The sequence below is a fragment of the Ailuropoda melanoleuca genome, chromosome 16 (assembly GCF_002007445.2).
Source record: "Ailuropoda melanoleuca isolate Jingjing chromosome 16, ASM200744v2, whole genome shotgun sequence".
Classification (NCBI taxonomy): domain Eukaryota; kingdom Metazoa; phylum Chordata; class Mammalia; order Carnivora; family Ursidae; genus Ailuropoda; species Ailuropoda melanoleuca.
The window spans coordinates 86,688,181-86,708,465 of NC_048233.1; the positions used below are offsets into that span (position 1 = coordinate 86,688,181).

The 20,285-nt window shown below is 48.7% G+C and overlaps 1 protein-coding gene across 2 annotated transcripts in view; it reads right to left on the reverse strand.

Annotated features, from left to right (window-relative positions):
- The window catches only part of TESMIN (testis expressed metallothionein like protein), a 43,162-nt gene that overhangs the window by 20,971 nt on the left and 1,906 nt on the right, over window positions 1–20,285 (reverse strand). The window contains exons 1-5 of one of the 2 annotated variants that reach the window (XM_002929292.4): window positions 19,102–19,575; window positions 16,055–16,213; window positions 13,858–13,978; window positions 11,738–11,814; window positions 7,662–7,753 (exon numbers count right to left, since the gene is read on the reverse strand). In XM_002929292.4, the coding sequence (XP_002929338.1) occupies window positions 7,662–7,753; window positions 11,738–11,814; window positions 13,858–13,978; window positions 16,055–16,213; window positions 19,102–19,575 (923 nt within the window). Of the gene's footprint in view, window positions 1–7,661; window positions 7,754–11,737; window positions 11,815–13,857; window positions 13,979–16,054; window positions 16,214–19,101; window positions 19,651–20,285 lie in introns of those variants that run through there. The other variant, XM_034645607.1, reaches the window with a different exon arrangement.

A 20,285-nucleotide genomic window follows, 5' to 3' on the forward strand; every position in this document is an offset into this window, starting at 1 on the left:
AGAGGAGCCTGATGTGGGGCTCGATCCCATAACGGCGGGATCACGCCCTGAGCCGAAGGCAGACGCTTAACCGCTGTGCCACCCAGGCGCCCCTAAGTATTTAATAGTTTTAAACATAAAAGAAGGAATCTAAAGTACAAGTAAGAAACAAGAGACCTTACAAAATGATCACCCAGCTCTGATCTTCCAGCTGCAGGGTTCTGGTTAATTCATGAAAATTACTTAACCTATCTAGTCAGAGACAGAAGGCCATTTGAGAAATCAATATTAGAGATTGCCCAATCTATGATTAAAGTCTTGATTTACATTTGATTAGGGGGAAAACAACTGGATGACATAACTGCTCCCAACAAGTCCCACCCAGTGTCTTAGCAAAAACTGAACTGGAATGGATACTTAAAAAACTTTGTATGGATTTGTTGACTGACAGATTTCAGAACAAATTAAAACAGTCCTGGAAAGCGTTCACACCCGTAAAGCGGGTTCCTCCTCTCCGAGTGTGCACATGACCCGGGCGGAGACCTCTCTCCAGTCCCTGAGCGCACTCCCCTTCACGCTGCGAAGTCACTGCCCCGACGTCTGGGATGCCACACCCTATGTCACGGCCTATATAAAAAAATCCTGTTACAAAAGAGGCTTTCACAATCAATGCTTTGAGAAACTAATTATGAAGCAAATCAATGTTTAAAATGTATAAAAATATTAAGAAAGTCCTATGTAGCAGCAGTGGAAAGACAGAAGGGAACAACTTGAAAAATCTTAAAAACTTTTTAAATAATAAATTTTCAATAGAAGAACAAAACACTTATCTACCTTTTTATTAAGTTTACATCAATTCTGTTTTACTTACGCAGACTAATTTTATCATTTAAAAATAATTCCCAACCTTTGCTGGCTAATGAAACCACAAAAAAAGGTTGAAGTCCATTATCTAAAGTTTCAAGAGTAACTGGGAGAGGAACTAGCAAGAGTGGCTCCAGCTCTGTCTGGAGGAGCAAGGGAGGGACACGGGTGCAGAGTGAGAACCAACTCTACCGCACAGACAAGGCGGTAGATAATTCCCCCCCTCCCACCACTGAAAGCCTAAAAACAGAAGTCAATAGAACAGTCGCTCTGGGGGAGGAATCCGGAGAATGGGAAGAGGTGGGGCAAGGCACTGACTTTCCGTTGCAATCTGGCTATAGTCATTGATTTTTTTACCTGTGTGCGTGAATCAGTGCCATTTTCAAAAAATACAATAAGGTGTTTCTCTCTTCATTAATGGCCAATCAATAGTAATCCCTCTTGACCTTTATCCTCTAGATACTCCCAATAAAGCAGGACAAAAACTACGTTCTATCGCTTTAAGAACACAACTTAGTTGTGGGGAGAAAAAGAGTAAAGACAACTGAAGGCTCTTCCCCGTGATCATGGCACGTGTTCACGGAGCCGACGATGGTGAGTCCACTCCCGACACCTGCCCCCGCCCAAGCTCCCCAGCACGAGCACCTGGGCACGCGCGCAGGGACGGCCGTGGTGCCCCCGGCACAGTCTGCCCCCAAGAGACCTCGTGGCTGGCTCTGCACGGAGTGGGTGAATTTACCCACTCCTTAGCCTTTCTGGAAACGGTCTTTCCAGAGATCATTGGTTTCGCGGGGATTGACTGATGCCAACAAACCGTGACAGACTGACCAAATGCCACGTGTGAATTCTGGTGGAAATCACACCCCTTCCAGTGCCCACACCGCTCAAGGCCCCTGGCTTCCCAGTGCGGAGCTACTGAGGAAGCTGGATTACCGGCCAGACGGGGACGTCCTGAGCATGGAGTTGGAGGTGCAGGGTCCCCAAGTATGATGTGAGGGCGGTAAGCCTCTCGCACACAGCACACGACACTTTTCCTGAGAAGGTGGTGCCCATGTCCCTCAGAGACAGTGCCTCCTTTCTCTGGACAGCAGGGGACACGCTCTGAACCTCCTTTTCTTTTGTTCCAATGCTGACCGAGCCCACCCAGGACGGCAAATTCTTTCTTTAGTGCGTCAGTCGCCCATTAATCCGGAAAGCTGCTTCTAGGCAGGAAGCGATTTCTTTGGCCTTCCATCGTGGGGTCGTCAATAAGTTAAACCTTTCTTGGAGCCCCACCTTACTTCCGAGTCCTCAGGGGTTACCTCCCTCCAACCCCAGTGATCGTCTACAACTCGCTCTAGGCTTCATGGGTCATTTGGTCTCCCCGGTCCCCAAACAAGACTGCAGCTTGGCAGCCCCATTGGACAGAACCCTGCTTCCCTCCTGGCTCTGTCCACTCTACACGCCACCACCTTGTCCTCCACCGCATTGGACGTCTCCATCTGGGCGGGCCACTCTGGCTTGACAGGGTCACCCGGTCCAGGCTTTCCTCTCTGTTCTCCTTCCTCCTCACCCAGAGCCGCTTAGTGGTCTCACGGCGTGTCCAGCGTTCAGAGAGGCGGATGGCTTGCATTCACAGACTAAACCAGTGATAGCTCAAATGTTTTCACATAGTCAACCCTAGATTTCAGCATTGCTTTTTAAAAAATGAATTTGTCTTTTCAGTGAGCCAAGTTTCTCAGACTTCTGGATTTGTACCCACGTGTGCACCCCCAAGTCACTGTCCCATCAGTGGAGCTCTCAGTGACTTCAGCAGGAGCTCTGAAATGGAAAAACCACGTGGAGACAGTGTTAGCCATCAGGACGAGGATGTGTGCCCCCTCCAAGGTGTCACTTTAAAGCTGGGCAGACCTTCAGGGCAGACACTGGGCAAAGTGAGAGCCGGGCAGATGACACGAATAACGTCCACGTGCGACAGGGCGGGAGGGGAGGCGGGGGCCACCTCCTGTGTCAGCCACACTGTGCCCCCCGCCCACGGCTCTGCTGCATGGCCTGCCGCACCACCCCCTGACCGAGCCTCCTGCGAGCTGGCATCCCTGGAGGAGAATTTTTTCTGTGAAAATTCACTATTGAGTGAACCAGTCCACCAAACTTGTAAGAACTAGGATGTAGGAATGTCGCAGGGTGCCGCGGTTAGCACCCGTCGGGGGGCAGAGATGCAAACCAAAACCCAAGGAAGCCACACCACGTGTGGTGCAGGTGGGGCCCTTCACTAAGTCGGTCAAGAGAACCCCAGAGCCCCGGACCAGGCTTGTGCAGAGGGCACGGCGTGTCGCTTCTCTGGCTGGCGCACTGCTAGCCGCCGACGCTTGTCCGGACTCTGCGCCACTTACTGACTTCTAAACAACCTTATTTCTATTTAATAATGAAGGATTTGTGATTACTTACAATTTCAGACACTGGGATTTGGTACAGTTACATGGCTTTTTAGACTTTGTGTCCCATGAACTAAGAGTTACTCTATAAAGATTAAAAAAGAAAATATTCAGATCGTTACTCTTTAAAAGGAGAATTAGCTAAGCATCTGGTGTTTCTGAACAAATACTGAAAATCTCAGCACCAGGTAGTTACAGGTATTATTTATCGGTGCCTGATCACGAAATGGAAGCAGTGTGCGTGTTACAATACAATGGAATGAGCCTGGCCAATCCCAGCCTGCGTGCCCCCAGATCCCACAGTGGGTGCAGAGCAGGACCCGATTGCTGCCCCCTCCCCAAGAAGCCCTCTGGATGTTCTTCCCTTGATCTATTTAAACCCCTGTTGCGTGAGGACCCTCACACCAAATAGCTCCTTTAATAAACTTTTTTGAATTTTCCCAAATCTGAACACTATCAGATAGTATAATTTAAAAGGCAAATCCTCATTTTATATTGTTCCGGAGTGTTAGGGCTGTCCACGCTGCAGAGCTACCAGCCATGGCAAAGCAAGTTTCCAGTGGAGACCTCCCCCCTCACTGCTCCCGGGAATTTGCTCAGGAGCCAGCGTGAGGGGCATCGGAGAAGGACAAACGAGTCCTGGAAGCTACACACGAGGGGCAGCTGTGGGCTAAAAATCGGGGAGAGTTCCCAAGCGCTGCTTTCCACTACTACTCACCGAGGGGACTCTGATTCCTAGTTCTGTGGGACGTTTACTATGCTACGGTGAAAAGCAGGGCAGGTGCACAAAGGCCGAGACGGTGACAGGGCTCTGCTAGGTCGCAGGGACACTGCTTGGTCTGGGGCTGCCTACAGAGACTGCAGGGGTACTTGGCACACAGGTAACATTTGCCAACAGTCTCCTGTCGCCACACAGAGCGCGGAAGCACTCCGTGCCATTTGTGCCATGGTTGTAATTGATACAAATGCCCTGGAGACAGTGTGCTAGGCGAGCCCCTTTGCCGGTACTCTGCGCACTCACATACACAGCTACCTGGGGTCCGGACAGGGATCATCCCGAGTCCTAGCTCAGCCCATCATTCTCTGCGTCCTGGCGTGCTTTCCTCCTGCGTGGGCATGCTTGCCTCAGCAGCCTCCACCCCAGCCTGTCTAGGCTTCTGTTTAGCGACATCCCCCCCACCCGCAACACACACACACACACACACACACACACACACACACACACACACACGGTACCCAACTCATGGACGAGCTGCTAACTCTTGCTTCTGGAGATTCTCCCATTTTTAAGTTAATGCCCCAAACGATGTCACTGAATGCTATATTAATTTATGGTTCATCTAGTTTACTTTTCCCGTTTGTACCTAGCTTTCTGTTCCCACAGGCGCCCCGAGGTGACAGATCTGGCTACATGGCCCCCTGGCCCACGTGCCCTGGAGCAGACATAGGCTGTTCAGAGGGTGCGTGGACACCTCCTTCACTGCTCTTGCCCTCTGCCTCTCAGACCTCTCCTTACAATGGGGCACAGGGTGGCCTGGCATTAACTGTCCAGTGGAACCAAAATTCTTCCCTTTAAAAAATGGGGTGGGGATACATGGGGACATTCCAGGGGTCACCTGCCATGATTGTGGAAGGACAGAGTGTAGTTCAGTAAATGTCCTGTATCAGGAAGGTACCAATAGGCATTTCCTGAGAGAGCATCAAGTGATGAGGACTGTGATAAGAGCTTCAGGGGAAAACCAAAAAATATGTGTGTAAAAACTTATAGTGCCTGTCCAGGAGGAATCCAGCAAATAATTTGGAACATGAGATATATATATATATATATATATGATTGAAAAATTGGAAGACAGAAGATATTGTATAATAAGCTATCAAATTATTTGACACTGATTGTCAATGATATAAAATTCAGAGATGGTAGTTTAATATAGCTGGAAGAAGTTAAACTGCTTTCGAAGGAGCTAGAACTCGACACCACCTGTTAGGGCTGTGAGACTTGCCATCCACCACAAGGGGGTTTCAGCTGAGGAAGCGGCATAAGCGAAGGTGCTGCAGGGGTGAGCACAGTGCACGAGGGGCGGAAAGGGACGGGAACTAAACCGGGGAAAATTCCATGGCTCTGAGGACACCTGTCCACCCTCTCATGCCAATCTGAAAATTAAGGTGTCAGGAGAGATCTGCACAATTCCACCTCAGAAAAGCATGAGAAATAAACTGCACTACACGAGACAGGACCTCATCTTTATGAAAAAATTTTTCAGAGAAGCAGACTCTTGAATGTTCTTTATTATAACGTTCATTATGTTACCAAAGTAATAGGATCAACAATGTATGAGAATTCACATTAACACCTGACTGATGACAAGATGATGGAAACCTTACAGAGTGACAGGACATGAATTTTTACTAGAAGGGCACTTTCATTAATATGATAAGCTAGTTAATAAGTTAGCCGGTTCACCACCCAACTTTGAAGAACGACGATGGGGTGAACACCCCCCAAAGGACTGCTGGCCAGGAGGCTCCAGCCGACCTGTGTCTATGCCACACGCTAGCTTAGAAATGTCTGAGCCATGTTGGGCCGACAGAGCTTCCTTTCTGATGTCTTCGGACTTAATCTGACCTTGTTATCGTCTGGAAGTCAAAAAGAAAGCTAATGAAAAGCATCTGAAGAGGTAAGGAGAGCAAATTGGTTGCAGCTGGGAACTCATCCAGGATGAAGCAACAGCGAATGGTTCTCTACGTGCTCCCTTACACAGGTCACAGACCGGTAGAGATTCCAGATTACCATCAGTACTGGGGATGTTGAGATAAAAATCATCAGGGCTGCTTCAGTGGAGTGACATCAAATCAAGTCATTCTTTGCAGAAAAAAAAAAAAACGCAAACACAAAGCTCACGTTGTTCCTGGCACACCATTTATAAGAGAAAAGTATTTTACGACCTGCAATAATTACGTCAAAATAAAGAAAAATATGTGACTGAGGAAACTGAGTAGCGCCTGGGGACAAGGTGGAGGGACACACTGCCACAGAAGCTCCCTCCTGCTCCCGTGAGAACGTGGACCAGCCGTGTCATAGAGACTCCTCAGACCGCACTGCGACTCCGAGAGCACACACTCGAAATAGTGTTAGAAGTGCCAAGTCCCCTTGGACACTCCAGACGCGCTAAAGCACGTAGTAATGCCATACCGTTGGCCAGCCACTCCCAGATTACAAGAAAGATAAAGGGAGTGTCTTTGGGATGGTAACATCGTAGGTCATGCAGTGTAACCAAAGACGGGGGGGTGCCAGCAGGACCTAGAAGTCGCCTATGTGGCTTCTGTTTTGTCCAGAAGTGCGAAGAGCCATGATGATAGGACTGAGTACAATAGCAGCGACCGCACACCCTCCCTGATCCACCCCTGAGACAGCGAAGCAAGGAGAATGGCTTCACACAGCTCGATCCTGTTAAATGAACTGAGAGTCACCATCTGCCCAGGCACCGGCGACAACCACCAAAAGACGGACTGCTAAAACCACCCAGCCGCGAACCACGCGAGCCACCGACACGCTCCAGTGGCAACGCAGAGGGGAAGGCCTCGAGCTCTGCCAAGCGGTTCGCTTGGCCTTTCACGCTGCCCCCAGACAGCCCTCCTCCCATTCACCAATGCCAAACCAGCATGCAGGGGCCCGGAGGGCACCAGAGCCACAGTGGACGTTTCACAAACTGCTTGACCTGATGGGGATGTGACCACAGTAGACTGTGTGCCCCAAACTCATGGAGGCAGGAAAGGACTGATCTCCATAACCAACTCAAGGGCTCCGTGAGCGGAAAGGGCTGTCCCATCCACTGTTAGCACATGAATGTTAACTCAACGAGGAGTTCCAACAGACTTGGTTAGTTTAATTAGTTACAATTATAGACGTGACTTTCAAATGGCAAGACAAGGCCCCAGCTAAGTGCAGCCCACCTCCCCACAGAGACCATGAGCCTCAGCACCTGTCTCTGAGCGCGGGCTGACCCAGCAGGGGCGCGGCAGCAGGCGGAGGCGGCCCATAAAGGCCCACTAAGACCACCGTCAATGTTGAGTGCCTGCCACACTGTTACTTATGTGGCTGACCGCGGAAAAACAGCATCTCAATTTAAACTGATGTGAGACCAAGACAGAGGTCTGGATGGCAGCGGGCCCCTGAAACACCGACACGGGACAGCGGACAACATGGGAGCCTTTCCAGCAACAAACCAGACACGCAGCCACATGGTTGGTGCCACTGCTTAATGCAAAATATAGTTTTTAGAGGTCGCAAAGGTCTACAGGTAAAGCTGGTTTTATAACTTAGAATAAAACCACCAAAGTACCCAAAAGCCTCTTAAACTCTTCTATTAAAGTAAGTGACAACTGATTGCTTTAAATCCTTACCCAGCCAAAGTTATTTTTGGTGGTCCTGGAAGAGCGGATGCCAAAGGGAAAGTAGACCCGTTGACTAGCGATGGTAAGGCTCCGTTTTCAAGCTGTAGAAAGTCAAAGACAAGCATGTTTTGAATTAGAACATGTTTCAAAAGTTCCATCCTGTCAATCTCTAGGTCCGTACAAAAATGACTGGTTTTCTTCTGGAGGTTTACATCACAATCACTTTACGTCAGGCCCCGCCACCATGACAGTTCCCCTCACCCTGGAGTGGACTCCGGCCCAAGCTTCTCCACAGCAGTGGGGGAGCCCAGTCCATTGTGTCCCAGACCTGCCTGGCCATGCATGCCCGGGGGGAGAGAGCCCTGCCTGTGTGGACCGGGGGCAGGGGGTAAGGAGGCAGGGCCCGGCCAGCCACACACAGCTGTCGGACGCTGGCTGCCGACACTGGCACGGACAGCTTTCTCATTTTTATGACTACAAATTGTGAATGAAATTCAATGACAAACTTCTGTACACTGAAACTGGTCTTTAGCTATGATGACATTCTTGGTATAACATAAGAGCCCTGGACATCCAAAGTCTTGTCAAACATTAGTGTCTCATCTTGTCAAAAAAAAAATTTGTAGTCAGTTTCAACAAATCCAAAAGCCATGTCACAACCTCTGTCCCCTCTGTGTCCTTTGCTTTTCTGGCTCTCATTTCGCTTTCTTTCTACTACTCGTTAGCATGGCTGACAGATGATATTCCCAGGAACAGGAAAGGGTAGCGAAGTCAGCAATGACCTCATTCTCTTCTTATGTGAAGGAAGAAATGTAAAGTATTGCATAAATTTAGGTTTCAAGCTGATCTGTATATATCACACTTCAATACCCTATCCTTGTCCCTTCCTCCCCCGAAAACCTGAAATTTAAAAGTAAGTTTTATATAAAAAGTACAGTCTTGGGGGATGCCTGACCTGCTCAATCGAAGAGCACGTGACTCTTGATCTCAGGGTAGTGAGTTTGAGCCCCACACTGGGTGTAGGGACTACTTAAATAAGTAAAACTTATTTTTTAAAAAATAAAGGCTTGGAAAAACAAACATTTTATTCATTCTACTCATTTTCTCTCTTCTGCCTCTTATTAAATTGTGTGTCATCACTGCCTGTGGGGCTTGAAGACACTGAGAAGCCACCCTGGATCCATGTCCTTGACCACAAAGCCCCGTCCCTCCAGGGAGCCTCACCCCAGGAGCCCCTCTCTTCTGTCTGGGACTCTGCCCTCCTCGCTCAATTTACAGGAGGGAAGTGTTCGCAAGTTACTGAAACCCAGACACCTGTTAGGCCCATGACCCCAGTGGTGGCCCAAAGTTTTACATTCTTTTGGAGAAAGGATTTCACAGTTCTCAGGATTGAGGCAATGCTTTGCATAAACTGGGGTACAATTTCCCTTTCCCCTTTGCTTATTTAGCCCCAAAGTAAAGCAGAGAAAAAGAGATGGCTTCAGTATGGCATAGGCAGTTCAGCTAAAGCAACTTTATGCTGGAGCCCATGACCTTCTTCAGCAAAGTCTGGCCACCTAGGAGTAAAGACATAGACTCTAAGGCGGTCCTCTCAGGCACATCACCTGGGATCTCGCTAAAAGGAAGATTCTGGGTCAGTGAGTCTGGGGCAGGGCCTGAGATCCTGCATTTCTATCAAGTTCCCAGATGATGCCCAGGTTCCTAGTCCATGTACCACACTGTGAGTAGTAAAGTGCTTAAAAATATATAAAATTTCGGGGCTGGCTCAGTCGGTGGAGCACGTGACTCTTGATCTCATGATTGTGAGTTCAAGCCCCATGGTGGGTGTAGAGATGACTTAAAATCTTTAAAAATATCTCTACAGAATTGGGAGTTTGGCAAGGAAGCAGCAAATGCATGGCTAACAAGATTGCCTCAAGGTCTCCACGCTGGATAAGAAGTCAGGGGCAGCCAACATGGGGATAAGGATAACACAGCCAAGGGGTGCCTGGGTGGCGCAGCAGTTAAGCGTCTGCCTTCGGCTCAGGGCGTGATCCCAGCATTATGGGATCGAGCCCCACATCAGGCTCTTCTGCTATGAGCCTGCTTCTTCCTCTCCCACTCCCCCTGCTTGTGTTTCCTCTCTCGCTGGCTGTCTCTATCTCTGTCGAATAAATTAAAAAAAAAAAAAAGAATAACACAGCCAAGAAAAGATCAGGAGGCGGTGGAAAGAGAGGACGTTGTGGTCCAAAGGGGCACTGCCTCTCTGGTGGGGGCTGACCCAGTGGGGAAAGGAAGGCAGGTGCCGTGGAGGTGGCAGGAAGAGGCTGCTTGTGTGCAGTGTCCACCAGACGCCACCTCGGGCACTCCCGGGATCACGGCTCAGGATCTCCTGCACTGACCTATACTCTCCCCCCTCCCAGCTAACACATCATTTGAGAAATACTTATTTACTCACTCGACAAACATCTGACTCTGCTTGTACCCGCTGCCTCAGAGATCTCCTCTGGTCTCAAGGCCTTAAGTGCCATCTACACCCTGGTGACTTCTTCCCTCCAGCCCAGGTCTTCCTCACACCGACCTCCAGCCTCGCGAGTCCCACTCCTGCATGCCATCGTCACTCGGGGATCTCCAACGTAATACTCTGAGACCGGGGACCTAACTCCTAGTCTCCTCACAAAACGTGCACTCCCCCAGCTCTCTTGATGGAAACGCCACCTTTCCGTTTGTCCTGGCCGAAAACCTTCGGGGCATCCGTGCTTCCTCTCTTCCTCTCGCATCCCACATCCAGCCCATCACAAGCCCCCTTGTCAGCCTGCAGGGGATCCGGACAGGCTTCGTCGGCTCCACTGCCCCCCTGCCCCCCCGGTCTGAGCTGCCATCATCCCTCCCCGTCCGGCACTGCGGGACTATCCCGGCGGCAGCTCCCCTGCACCCACCTGGCCCCGGCCCTTCCCCAGCCCCGTGCTTCCTCATATTCCATGTCCTTCTACCTTCCTCCTCCTCACTCCGTTCCATCCCCCTGGCCTCCTCCTTGCTGTCTCTACAGCAGGCTGACCTTGCGTTGTGCTGTTCTGCCTGCCTGGAATGGGATAGTCACGCAGCTCACCCTCTCAAGATTTTGCTCAACTGTCACCTTCTCAATGGAGCCAACTATGACTTGCACCCTGCCTTCCTCCCCGAGGAACCTCTGTACCCTATACCCATCCGCTGCTCTCCTAGAATACAACAGAATTTACGAGACTTCCCTATATTGTCTGTCTCCCACACTCAAATGCAAGTGGAGGGAGCAGAGTCACGTGTTTTCTTTTGCTTCTGTTTGGGGGGGATCGCTTAGCATTAGCTCACCGATGTGGTCCAAGTGCTCAGACCAGCACCGGCCCTACTGAATGAAAGTCACTCTATCTGACTGCCCTTTATGTGCCAGGCTTCGTTCCAGGTCTCAGTTTACAGAGACAAACTAGACTCACAAGATCTCTACTCCTGTGGACCTGGCATACTCATGGGCAGAAGCGGACAAATGAACAAACCAAAAAATGCAAGGCCATGGCAGTACTGGGCAGAGAATCAGACAGGTGCCATGACAGTGACTGGCTGTCAACACTGGGGAGTCATGAAAGGCTCTTCTGAGGCGGTGATATTTTATATCAAGACTTGGGGAAAAGAACACATTTGTCTTGTATTTAGTATATGCATTTTATGGTGCAATGATAAAAGCATTTTAAACTCTAGAAAAGCATATCCATTCCACCTAGGAAGGTGAGGAACGTTCTACAACAAATGGGTGCTGTGTGCTGGTGGATGGACTGCAGGGCCACAAAGGACAAGTTCAGCAAATGGGCAGAAAGATAGTCTGGAGGCTATAGGAAAGGGCAAGACAGCCCTACAGGGTTGCCCCAGAACTGTGTCTTGAACCGATGCCACTCCCTCCCAACCCCCAGGGGCTGACACAGCAGTGAAGGTACTGAGTGCTTGGTAAAAGCTTCACTGCTGATTTTAAAACAGAGGATAAATGATGCTTCCTGAGTAACTCCAACTTCAACAACTGAAATTTTAAGAGAAAATAGTGCCCAACTGTATTTTTTTTTATTAAAACAGTGACTCACTTGTTGTGAAATGAGGTTTAATTTTGCTGGTACTGGCAGAAATCTTCCTACTAAAGTTGTCATTGGTTTAGGGACATCTGTAAGGAAGACAATTAAAATTAATTGATAACATATATTGTTTATATCGTTCCTTTTCTACTAGCACATGGAAGAAAGTACAAAAATGATCATGTATCATGGATTTATCATGTGAAAAATCATTTAAACTTATCTTGATCCTATTTGTTTTTTTATTCTGTAAAACCTTTTGAGTCAACTTTTTTTTTTTTTTAACTTATTACACCCTTTTTCTTGGTCCTAAAGCTGCTTAACTTGTTTCCAGGGCTAGCCTACCATACTAAAAACAAAACGAAACAAAACTGTTGCTAGTGCCCAGGTTCCCAAACTGTGTGGCTATGTGCCAAGGAGCCTTCAGGTGCCACAGCACTCACCAGGGGGTCCCTGGATGTCACACTTTCGAGGAAAGCACAGCGACATCTGTTGGACACCACATGAACTACTTTCAATTTATGCGTATCCTTTTTTTCAAATGGTTAATAACTTGCTAGGATGTAAATACTTATTACGCTGTTTGGACCAAACTATTTAACTACTGGAACTGACTGGTATTCCTTTGGTCTAAGGGTGCTGTGGAAAACATTCCTGAGACACTAAAGGCCCTGCAAATCTCAGTGTTTATGAGTAGAGGCAGAGGGAGAAATGGGTCTTAGTGTCTTGAATCACCTACCAGCTGAACACAACTGCTGCTCCAGGATTATGCATCCTTTGAGTAATGTTACCTTGAGACTTTGTTAACAGGATGCATTTATCTTATGCTGGCATTTCAGATATATGTGGTGAGGGGGTTACGATTACATAACAAGGAAGTAGATTTGGAGAACGTTATATAAACCTTTTCCTTTTGTGGACCTAAAGGCATTAGAATTTGTCATGTTCCAGAAGGAAGGGAATTAGGAAAGAAGCCCTGCCTGCTTATGCAGAGGGTCGGATGCTGCTCTAACCTACAGGAAATGGAGCCAGAAGACCGTGGTAGGTACAGACAAAAGTTCTGAAGACAAAACTCCAACCCCAATTCTGTATCACAGAGAAGCAAAGGTCTTGAAGGTATTTTATCTGTCCCTAAATAAAGAGACTATCAGGATGGAATAGGAGTTATAATATTTCTTTACTCTGAAGTACCATTGAAATGGCATCTGTATTTAACATTGATTTAAATTATTGGCAAGTGCGGTTTGGGGAGGAACAAAGTCAGTAATATTGTGTCAGCTTTGTGTAGCAACAGATGGTAACTATTTTTATTGTGTTGATCAGTTCCAAATGTATACAAACTTCAAATCGCTGTGCCGTACAAATGAGATTACTATAACGGGGTAGGTTAATTATACCTAAACAACAAAAAAATAAAACAAATCATTGGCAAGGTCAGCAAAGCATCTGATAATTAAAATATTCTGATTAACTAAGATTTAGAATACCATGATTATGTATATAATCCACATAGAGATGCCTAGTTTTCAAGAATTAGGGTCTAACTTTTGTAAACACAATCCTAAAACTATGTCATTTATTCTTTCTTCAATCATTTATAAGTAATTTGAGGATAATTAAGTACTTATAGGTCATTTATTCTGCCAGTTTAAAGATGTTTCTGAGAGAACAGCAGAGAAAAATCAGCATTTGATATATTTCAAAACTCATGGTGATTAAAGCATAGTCATGGCTCTCACTGATTACACGAAAATGCTTCCATTAAAATGGATACGGTTTAAACCACATCTGAACTGTCAACCCCCTACCCCATCTGGGAAAGGCTCATGTTTCAACCCAGTCCCCTCTCGGCACACGCACTTGCTGGTAACGGCAATCACCTGTTAGGATCACGAGCTCTCTGCTAGCCCAAGTAGAGGATGACTGTCCAAGAACACAACGTACATAAATTGGCCTATAAAGGGTTTTGTTTCTATTCTTAGTTCACTCATAAGGGCTAACAGGTTTGCCAAGTTGTCTATTTAACAACCTAACTGCCTGTTTCACTTTTACTCTCTAGACAGAGCCAAACATAGCCACTTACCAACTTACATATGATATATGACAGAATTTTTTATTAATGTACTCTGTACCTGACTGTAGATAATTATTTTGGTCTTGATTCTGAGGAACCAAATGAAGTGCTTTTAGTGCCCTTGTGCCAGAATTGTCGGTACACAGCATTTGTGTGCCCCCTTTCAACTGACATATCACCTAAAATGAAAAACAATGATCAGGTTTCATTTTTAAAAGATATCCGGTAATATGAACCTAAATCAACTTAAATCTGAGAAAGTAACTTTAATCCAGATTTTAAGTTTTAATGGAAAATGGCAAGCTAAAGCTCGTCTTGATTTCTCACTCCACCATCACACGCTCCCTGGAGGTACCACAGGGCAAAAATCCCCCAGGAAGTGTTTTGTGAGATGTGCTCAGTGTGTGGAATGCAAGTCTTGCTCATGCCTTCCTCTACAGGTGTCGGCCCACGGAGGCTGAGGGTGAGGACTGGGTGACGATGCACCGAGCTTCCTTCCCCATTCTTATGCTCCACTGTCTGCGCGGATGGAGAGAGTGGTTACCTGCCCAGCCCCAGCCCCAATAGATCCAGTTAACCGTAAGAAAGACTTCATCCCCGACTCCATCTCTGGAGCTGATCACGTCCTTAGAATAGTCTTATATTTTATGAGTTATTCTTTCCTGCTATACACACATATTATTATTTTACACATTTTTTAATGCCCTTTTACTTTATTTCCTACAAGTACAGTTTAGAAAGGTTAATCCAAGAACTGGAAGATTCTAAGAAGCCATGTCAGTCTTCCTGGGCCTGACTGGCACTCTCAGACCATCTCGTTGGATTCTGACCATAAATGATTCCTCAGTGAGCCAGGTGAGTCCGTCAGTCAAAGACACAAGTCAAGCAAAGAATAGGTGGGAGCCCTCGCTGGGTGCAATCCCGTCCGAGGCAATGCAGCGTGAAAATGAAGGCAAGAAAAATCATGGCTTCTGCCCACCCACAGCTTCTAATTCTGACGGTAAAACCACAGATACCCAGAGAAGCTGTGGTTTCCGACTTTAGGTTGTCTTTGGGTTTCCCAGACAGGAAACTCCAAACAAGCACAAAGGATCCATGTTAGCAGAATAACACCTACAGAGCCTATGTTAACAAAGTGCTGATCACTGGGTCAAACCTTTATATCACCCTGACATTGGATAAAGGCCAGTATTCATGTTTGGTTGGAATTTTATTTGTATTCAGAGGAGAAAGTTATAGCCACACACACACACACACACACACACACACACAGAGGTGCACAAAACTGGGAGAAACAGTGGGTCCTCCTGGGCTCTGCTGTGCCCCCCCACCCCCTACCAGGAGCACGTGCACGCTACATTGTAGTCTGGGGTAACTGGAAGAGTTCTCCTCTTGATCACCCGGTCCAGACATCCGGGACAAGCTCTGCTCTCAGAACCCACGTGCACCTGAGCAGAACCGCAGACAGACAGACAGACAGGTACTGGTATATTCCATCGCTAAGCCAAACTTCATGATGAGCTCATTCTCAAGCTACTTCCTAGTTAGAGTTTGCGCCTTGGAGCTCAGGCCACCTTCTTGGAATAAAGAGCTACGAAGGAAAAGGCAGTCTCTGGTTCTTCAGACTCTTTGCTAGAGGAACAGTCGGGGCCTGGTTCTCTAGCTCCCCTCCTTCCCAGTCCTCATCACACTCTGACCTGGGGTCCCAGATGCACCACTCACAAACGGACCGTGTAACATCTCTCTTCGTATCCATGAAATGTAGATAAAAGTATGTCTAGGCTACAGCGTGGACAGGAGGATTAAATGAACCACACATGTTATGGACTATGTCATGCGAGTGTCACTTGGTATTATTAGGAATTTGGAGGCAGGCAGGAAGGGAAAAGGCCACAGAACCACAGCTCTCTCTACCCGCCCACCTGCCAAACCGCACAGCTCTGCAGGCTGCCCCAGCCCTGGGCCCACCCCCGGAGGGGTCTTGTGGTTACCCTCCTTAGCAAGGACAGTGGTGTCCTGATCTTTGTTTGGTTTGCTAAGACCCAGGAAATGGGAATCTCAGAAGTGAATGGAGCATTAGAAAGGCTCTAATTACATCCCTCTTTTGATAGATGAGGCAAACAAAAATGTGGACTTAACCAGTAAACAGAATGAAAAACAGTGACTGAAATAAATGATTCCTATTGAATTACCAATGATCAGAATCAAACATTTAAGATAATGTCATTTAAATACATTTTCTTTGGCATCATTACCATTGGGTTAAAGTCTTTCTTGTGAGAGCAGCCAGAGGCGTCCTCGGCTTCTTGTGATGAGGGGAACTTGCAACAGGATTCTGGACCGAGAGAGTTCTGAAAAGTTGCTTCCTCTGGATTGTTACTTATAATTGCACCACCTGCTTCCTTTATTTCCACCTAAAAAAAAACAATTGTTATTTTAGAAACCACACTGTGGACACTGGGTTTCACAGTTGCATACTATGGAAAATTCTATGTTTTTAAGGTAAAGAGCACCCTTACCTTTACTTCTTCTCTCCCTCACTATCATTCTCCCTATGGGGGGCAACAAGGAGGGGTGATAAGTCGTCTGATCAGCCTTGCTGGGGAGGAAGGACCCTGAGGACCAAACCATCTGCCCACAAAGTTGGCGGTGTGATTTCGATGTGGCGCTCACGTTGTTTCAAACACACGGCATAAGGAACGGAGAAGAGGCCCCAGCTGCCGGGGCCCCCGAGCTGCTCAACAGCCCCCCATTCCACAGGAGCTTGCAGCCTTGGGGGACCTTCCTTAAAACGGCCTCAAATGCTGGCCCTTTCTCTCCGTTCTTAGAGTGTGCCCATTAAGTTCTATGAGATGTTCCAGTTGATTTGGTTTTTACTCAAGAACCCTCCAACCCTTGCTGACGTAGCAGATGTAATATTGATCGTGTACTTACAGCAAAGCTCATAATTGCGTAACGAGTGGCAGGACGATAACTAATAAAGGCTGAGGGCAAGAGGAGCTGCCAACTTTGTCTCTAAGCCATTTCTGCTACAACTGCCAACTCAGTGACACACAGCAAAATCCCCAGAGAGGGCAAAGTGCCAGCGATACTACTGAAAACCAATGGAATTTAAAAACTAAAAAGACTCAGTCGTTAAAAAAATTACCATCAGATTTGAGCGTTCCAAAATCGTGAGGATTCTAACATTTGCTAAGAATGTGAAGAGGATTAGGATTGCATCGGCCATGCCCTCCTGAACCTCCATCTGCCCAGAGTGTCCACTGCAGACAGAGTACAGGGGAGCCTCCCCGAAGGCCAGGAGGCAGGTCCTACAGTCCTTCCAAGAGGGTGTTCTAGGGTAACATTCTGAAGCCTTCATATAAAAATCACAGCACAGATACCGATCTTTCTAAGTGTGGCTGTGGACGCAAACTTGGAGGTGTGGAAGGGTAAAATCAGCGACTCCCACGGGTAATAATTACTGGCAGGTTCCTGAGCACAGCAGACTAGCAGGAAGGTGTAAATCTTTAAAAACAGGAAGGCTTTGCTGTATTTCAAGTTATGGCTTTATTTTGATAATTCACATTTTACAGCAAGAGAAAATTTCAAACTTTCTTCTGCTCTCTGCTTTGAGGAACTCGCCAGGCAGGAGCCATCAGAGTTTAGATTTAATTTACCACCCTGTAGGGGCGCCTGGGTGGCACAGTCGTTAAGCGTCTGCCTTCGGCTCAGGGCGAGATCCCAGCGTTCTGGGATCGAGCCCCACATCAGGCTCCTCCACTGGGACCCTGCTTCTTCCTCTCCCACTCCCCCTGCTTGTGTTCCCTCTCTCGCTGGATGTCTCTCTCTGTCAAATAAATAAATAAATAAAATCTTTAAAAAATAAAATTTACCACCCTGTAATTACCAAGTACGTATCCAGTAAATATATCAGCTCCTTGGCCACAGGCAACTATGAGCTGAACTACTCACACTCAGCAAAGTCCCATTTTTACAGAAGAGATATAAACAAAGTTCAATGTAGGAATGAATTTCTAGAAAAAGGAAATTAGCAATTCATCCTCAATGTTTACTAAAAAATAATCCCATTCTGTTTAAACGATAAATATGTTCATGGTATATCGTTTTCATTTTACTAGTTAACCAGGCAATTGGGGAAAAAAAATTTTAAAGCAAAGAAATAGCATCCAAATAGCCTCTCCTTTGTCAAACCCACATTTTGTTGAAATTGGATTACATTAAAAGGCATAAATCTTATGATTTTCACATGAGCTAGTTCTGTTCCTGTTCTGGTGAATTCTCACTGAATCCACTTTGCACAGGAAGGCAGCCGTACCAGAGGCCCAACAGGCAAAAGGTGCCAGGAACCCAAGTTCGGCCTGGAAGCAAAATGGAGTGGCTGACATTTCAAACCATCTGAAGAAGATTCAAGGAAGACCTCTACCGTGGGTGAAGGCTGGTAGGACTGGGTGCGCTCTAGGGTCCTCTGTGTAAGCCAAGGGGGTGGTGGAGGCCCAGCCTCTCCTCCCCATCTTTCCTTTACACTAAGGAGCAGTGATTGCACTGAAGGAAAACCAGAAAGGCAGAAATCCAAGCTGCTGAAGCTATGGCTCATGACACATGAAGTCAGGCGACAGTCATCCCAACACCAACTCCAAAGTGCTCCACGGAGGCTTGACTTGTAACTTACTACAGTGATTTAATGGCTGAGTAATCTAGTTTTTCAAACTACATCCTCTTAGGGGGCCAGTACCCATTTCCTTGGGATCCTTCGTTTCCTTTAAAAAACTGATTTGTTTAGTTTCAGCAAAAACAAAGCAGAAAATCACCAGTGGTGATAGCAAAAGAGGGTACTTAGTGAAGAATCAGCAGGAATTTATGTAGACTGCGATTTATATTACATATGCTTGAGGAACAATCCCTTATTAGCAGAGAGAAGCTCTCACATTGCATTTTTTCCCCAGACATAGTGCCTCTAACATAAATGGGGCTTCTTTCCTAAAGCCAGTGAGTGAGAGCCACAGGGCCGAGGGCCGCACACTGCCTAGCTGTTTCCCTCTTCTGCTGTGTGCTCTCTGCAGCCTTAGGCCACTTAGAACCAGCCCCGCAGGACCTAATTCTGCAGGGAGAATGGCCTGGCTGGGTAGGCACAAGGCTTCCAAAGGGAGGTGCTCATTTGGAACGAGTGAATCCAACCCGGGCTGCTACCGATGCAGGGAAAAGGCTTGGGAGGGAAACCTTGGCCCGAGCCAGTGGTCTCACTTCTCTATTTGGGACGAGGAGATAGAAGTCCCGAGCCAGTTTCCCGCATGGATCTTACTGGAATCACCCGGACACCGGGGTGGGCGGCTCCTTCCCTGGCCCAGGCGCCCAGGGGCACGACAGCAGGACTCCGGTGCGGGGCCAGCAGGGAGGACAGGAAGTGCACGTTGTAGGCCTGCGGCTGCGGGGCCACAGGCTGCGTGGCCTCCAGGGGGCTGAGCTCGGGGAGACTCGGGTACTCCGGGAGCATCTCCTCCTTGTCGTTGTCGTCCACCACGAGCTCCACTTTGACTTGACTCTCACAGTCCACGTGAAGCGGGGGGTTGAACGCGTGCAAGAAGGGCTCCTTGGGGTCCGCGGAGCTCAGATACGCGTCTTTAAACACGTGGAACTCATCCTCCTCGTGCTTCACCACCACCGGGGGTTTCAGGGTAAGGTTTTCAGAAGCAAACGGACTCTCTGCACTGAAAAGGTCTGTCACGATTTCCTCCTCCGTACTGGACATCCCGCCAAGCAGAGGGCCCTTTTCCATGTCCACTGAGGGGACCTCGGGCCGGGCATCGCCACGCACCCCTCGCCACGCAGATTCCGGCCGGGAGCCGAGCACCTGCAAGGACGCAGCCAGGTGAGGCGGGCACCGCCCGGTCCAGCCCGGGCTCCCCAAGGGGTCCCTCCGCGCCCGAGGGCCTGACCGGGATGGGGGCTCCCTCCGCGCCCCAGGGCCTGAGCGGGGAGGGGGTCCCTCCGCCCCCGAGGTGTTGACCAGGAATGCGGGGTCCCTCCGCGCCCAAGAGGCTGACGGGGGGGGGGGGGGGTTCCTCCGCGCTCGAGGGCCTGACCGAGGAGGGGGTCCCTCCGCACCCGAGGGCGTGACCGGGGTGGGGGCTCCCTCCGCTCCCGAGGGCGTGACCGGGGTGGGGGCTCCCTCCGCGCCCCAGGGCCTGACCGGGGAGGGGGTCCCTCCGCGCCCCAGGGCGTGACAAGGGAGGGGGTCCCTCCGTTCCCGAGGGCCTGACCGAGGGACCCACTGTCTCCCTCCCCACCTGCAGACCCCTAGGCCGGGCCGGGGGACCGCGGGCAGACCCGACGGCGGCCGGAGGGGCACGGGGTCAGGCCTCCTCCGGGGGACACACCTGGGGCCGCCGCGGCTGGCTGCCGGGGGCGCCGAGTGAGGATGCCGAGCTGGGCGAGGTGAGCCGACCCCTCACGTGCCCGCGGCTGTTGGCGGTTAGGGGCGGGGCT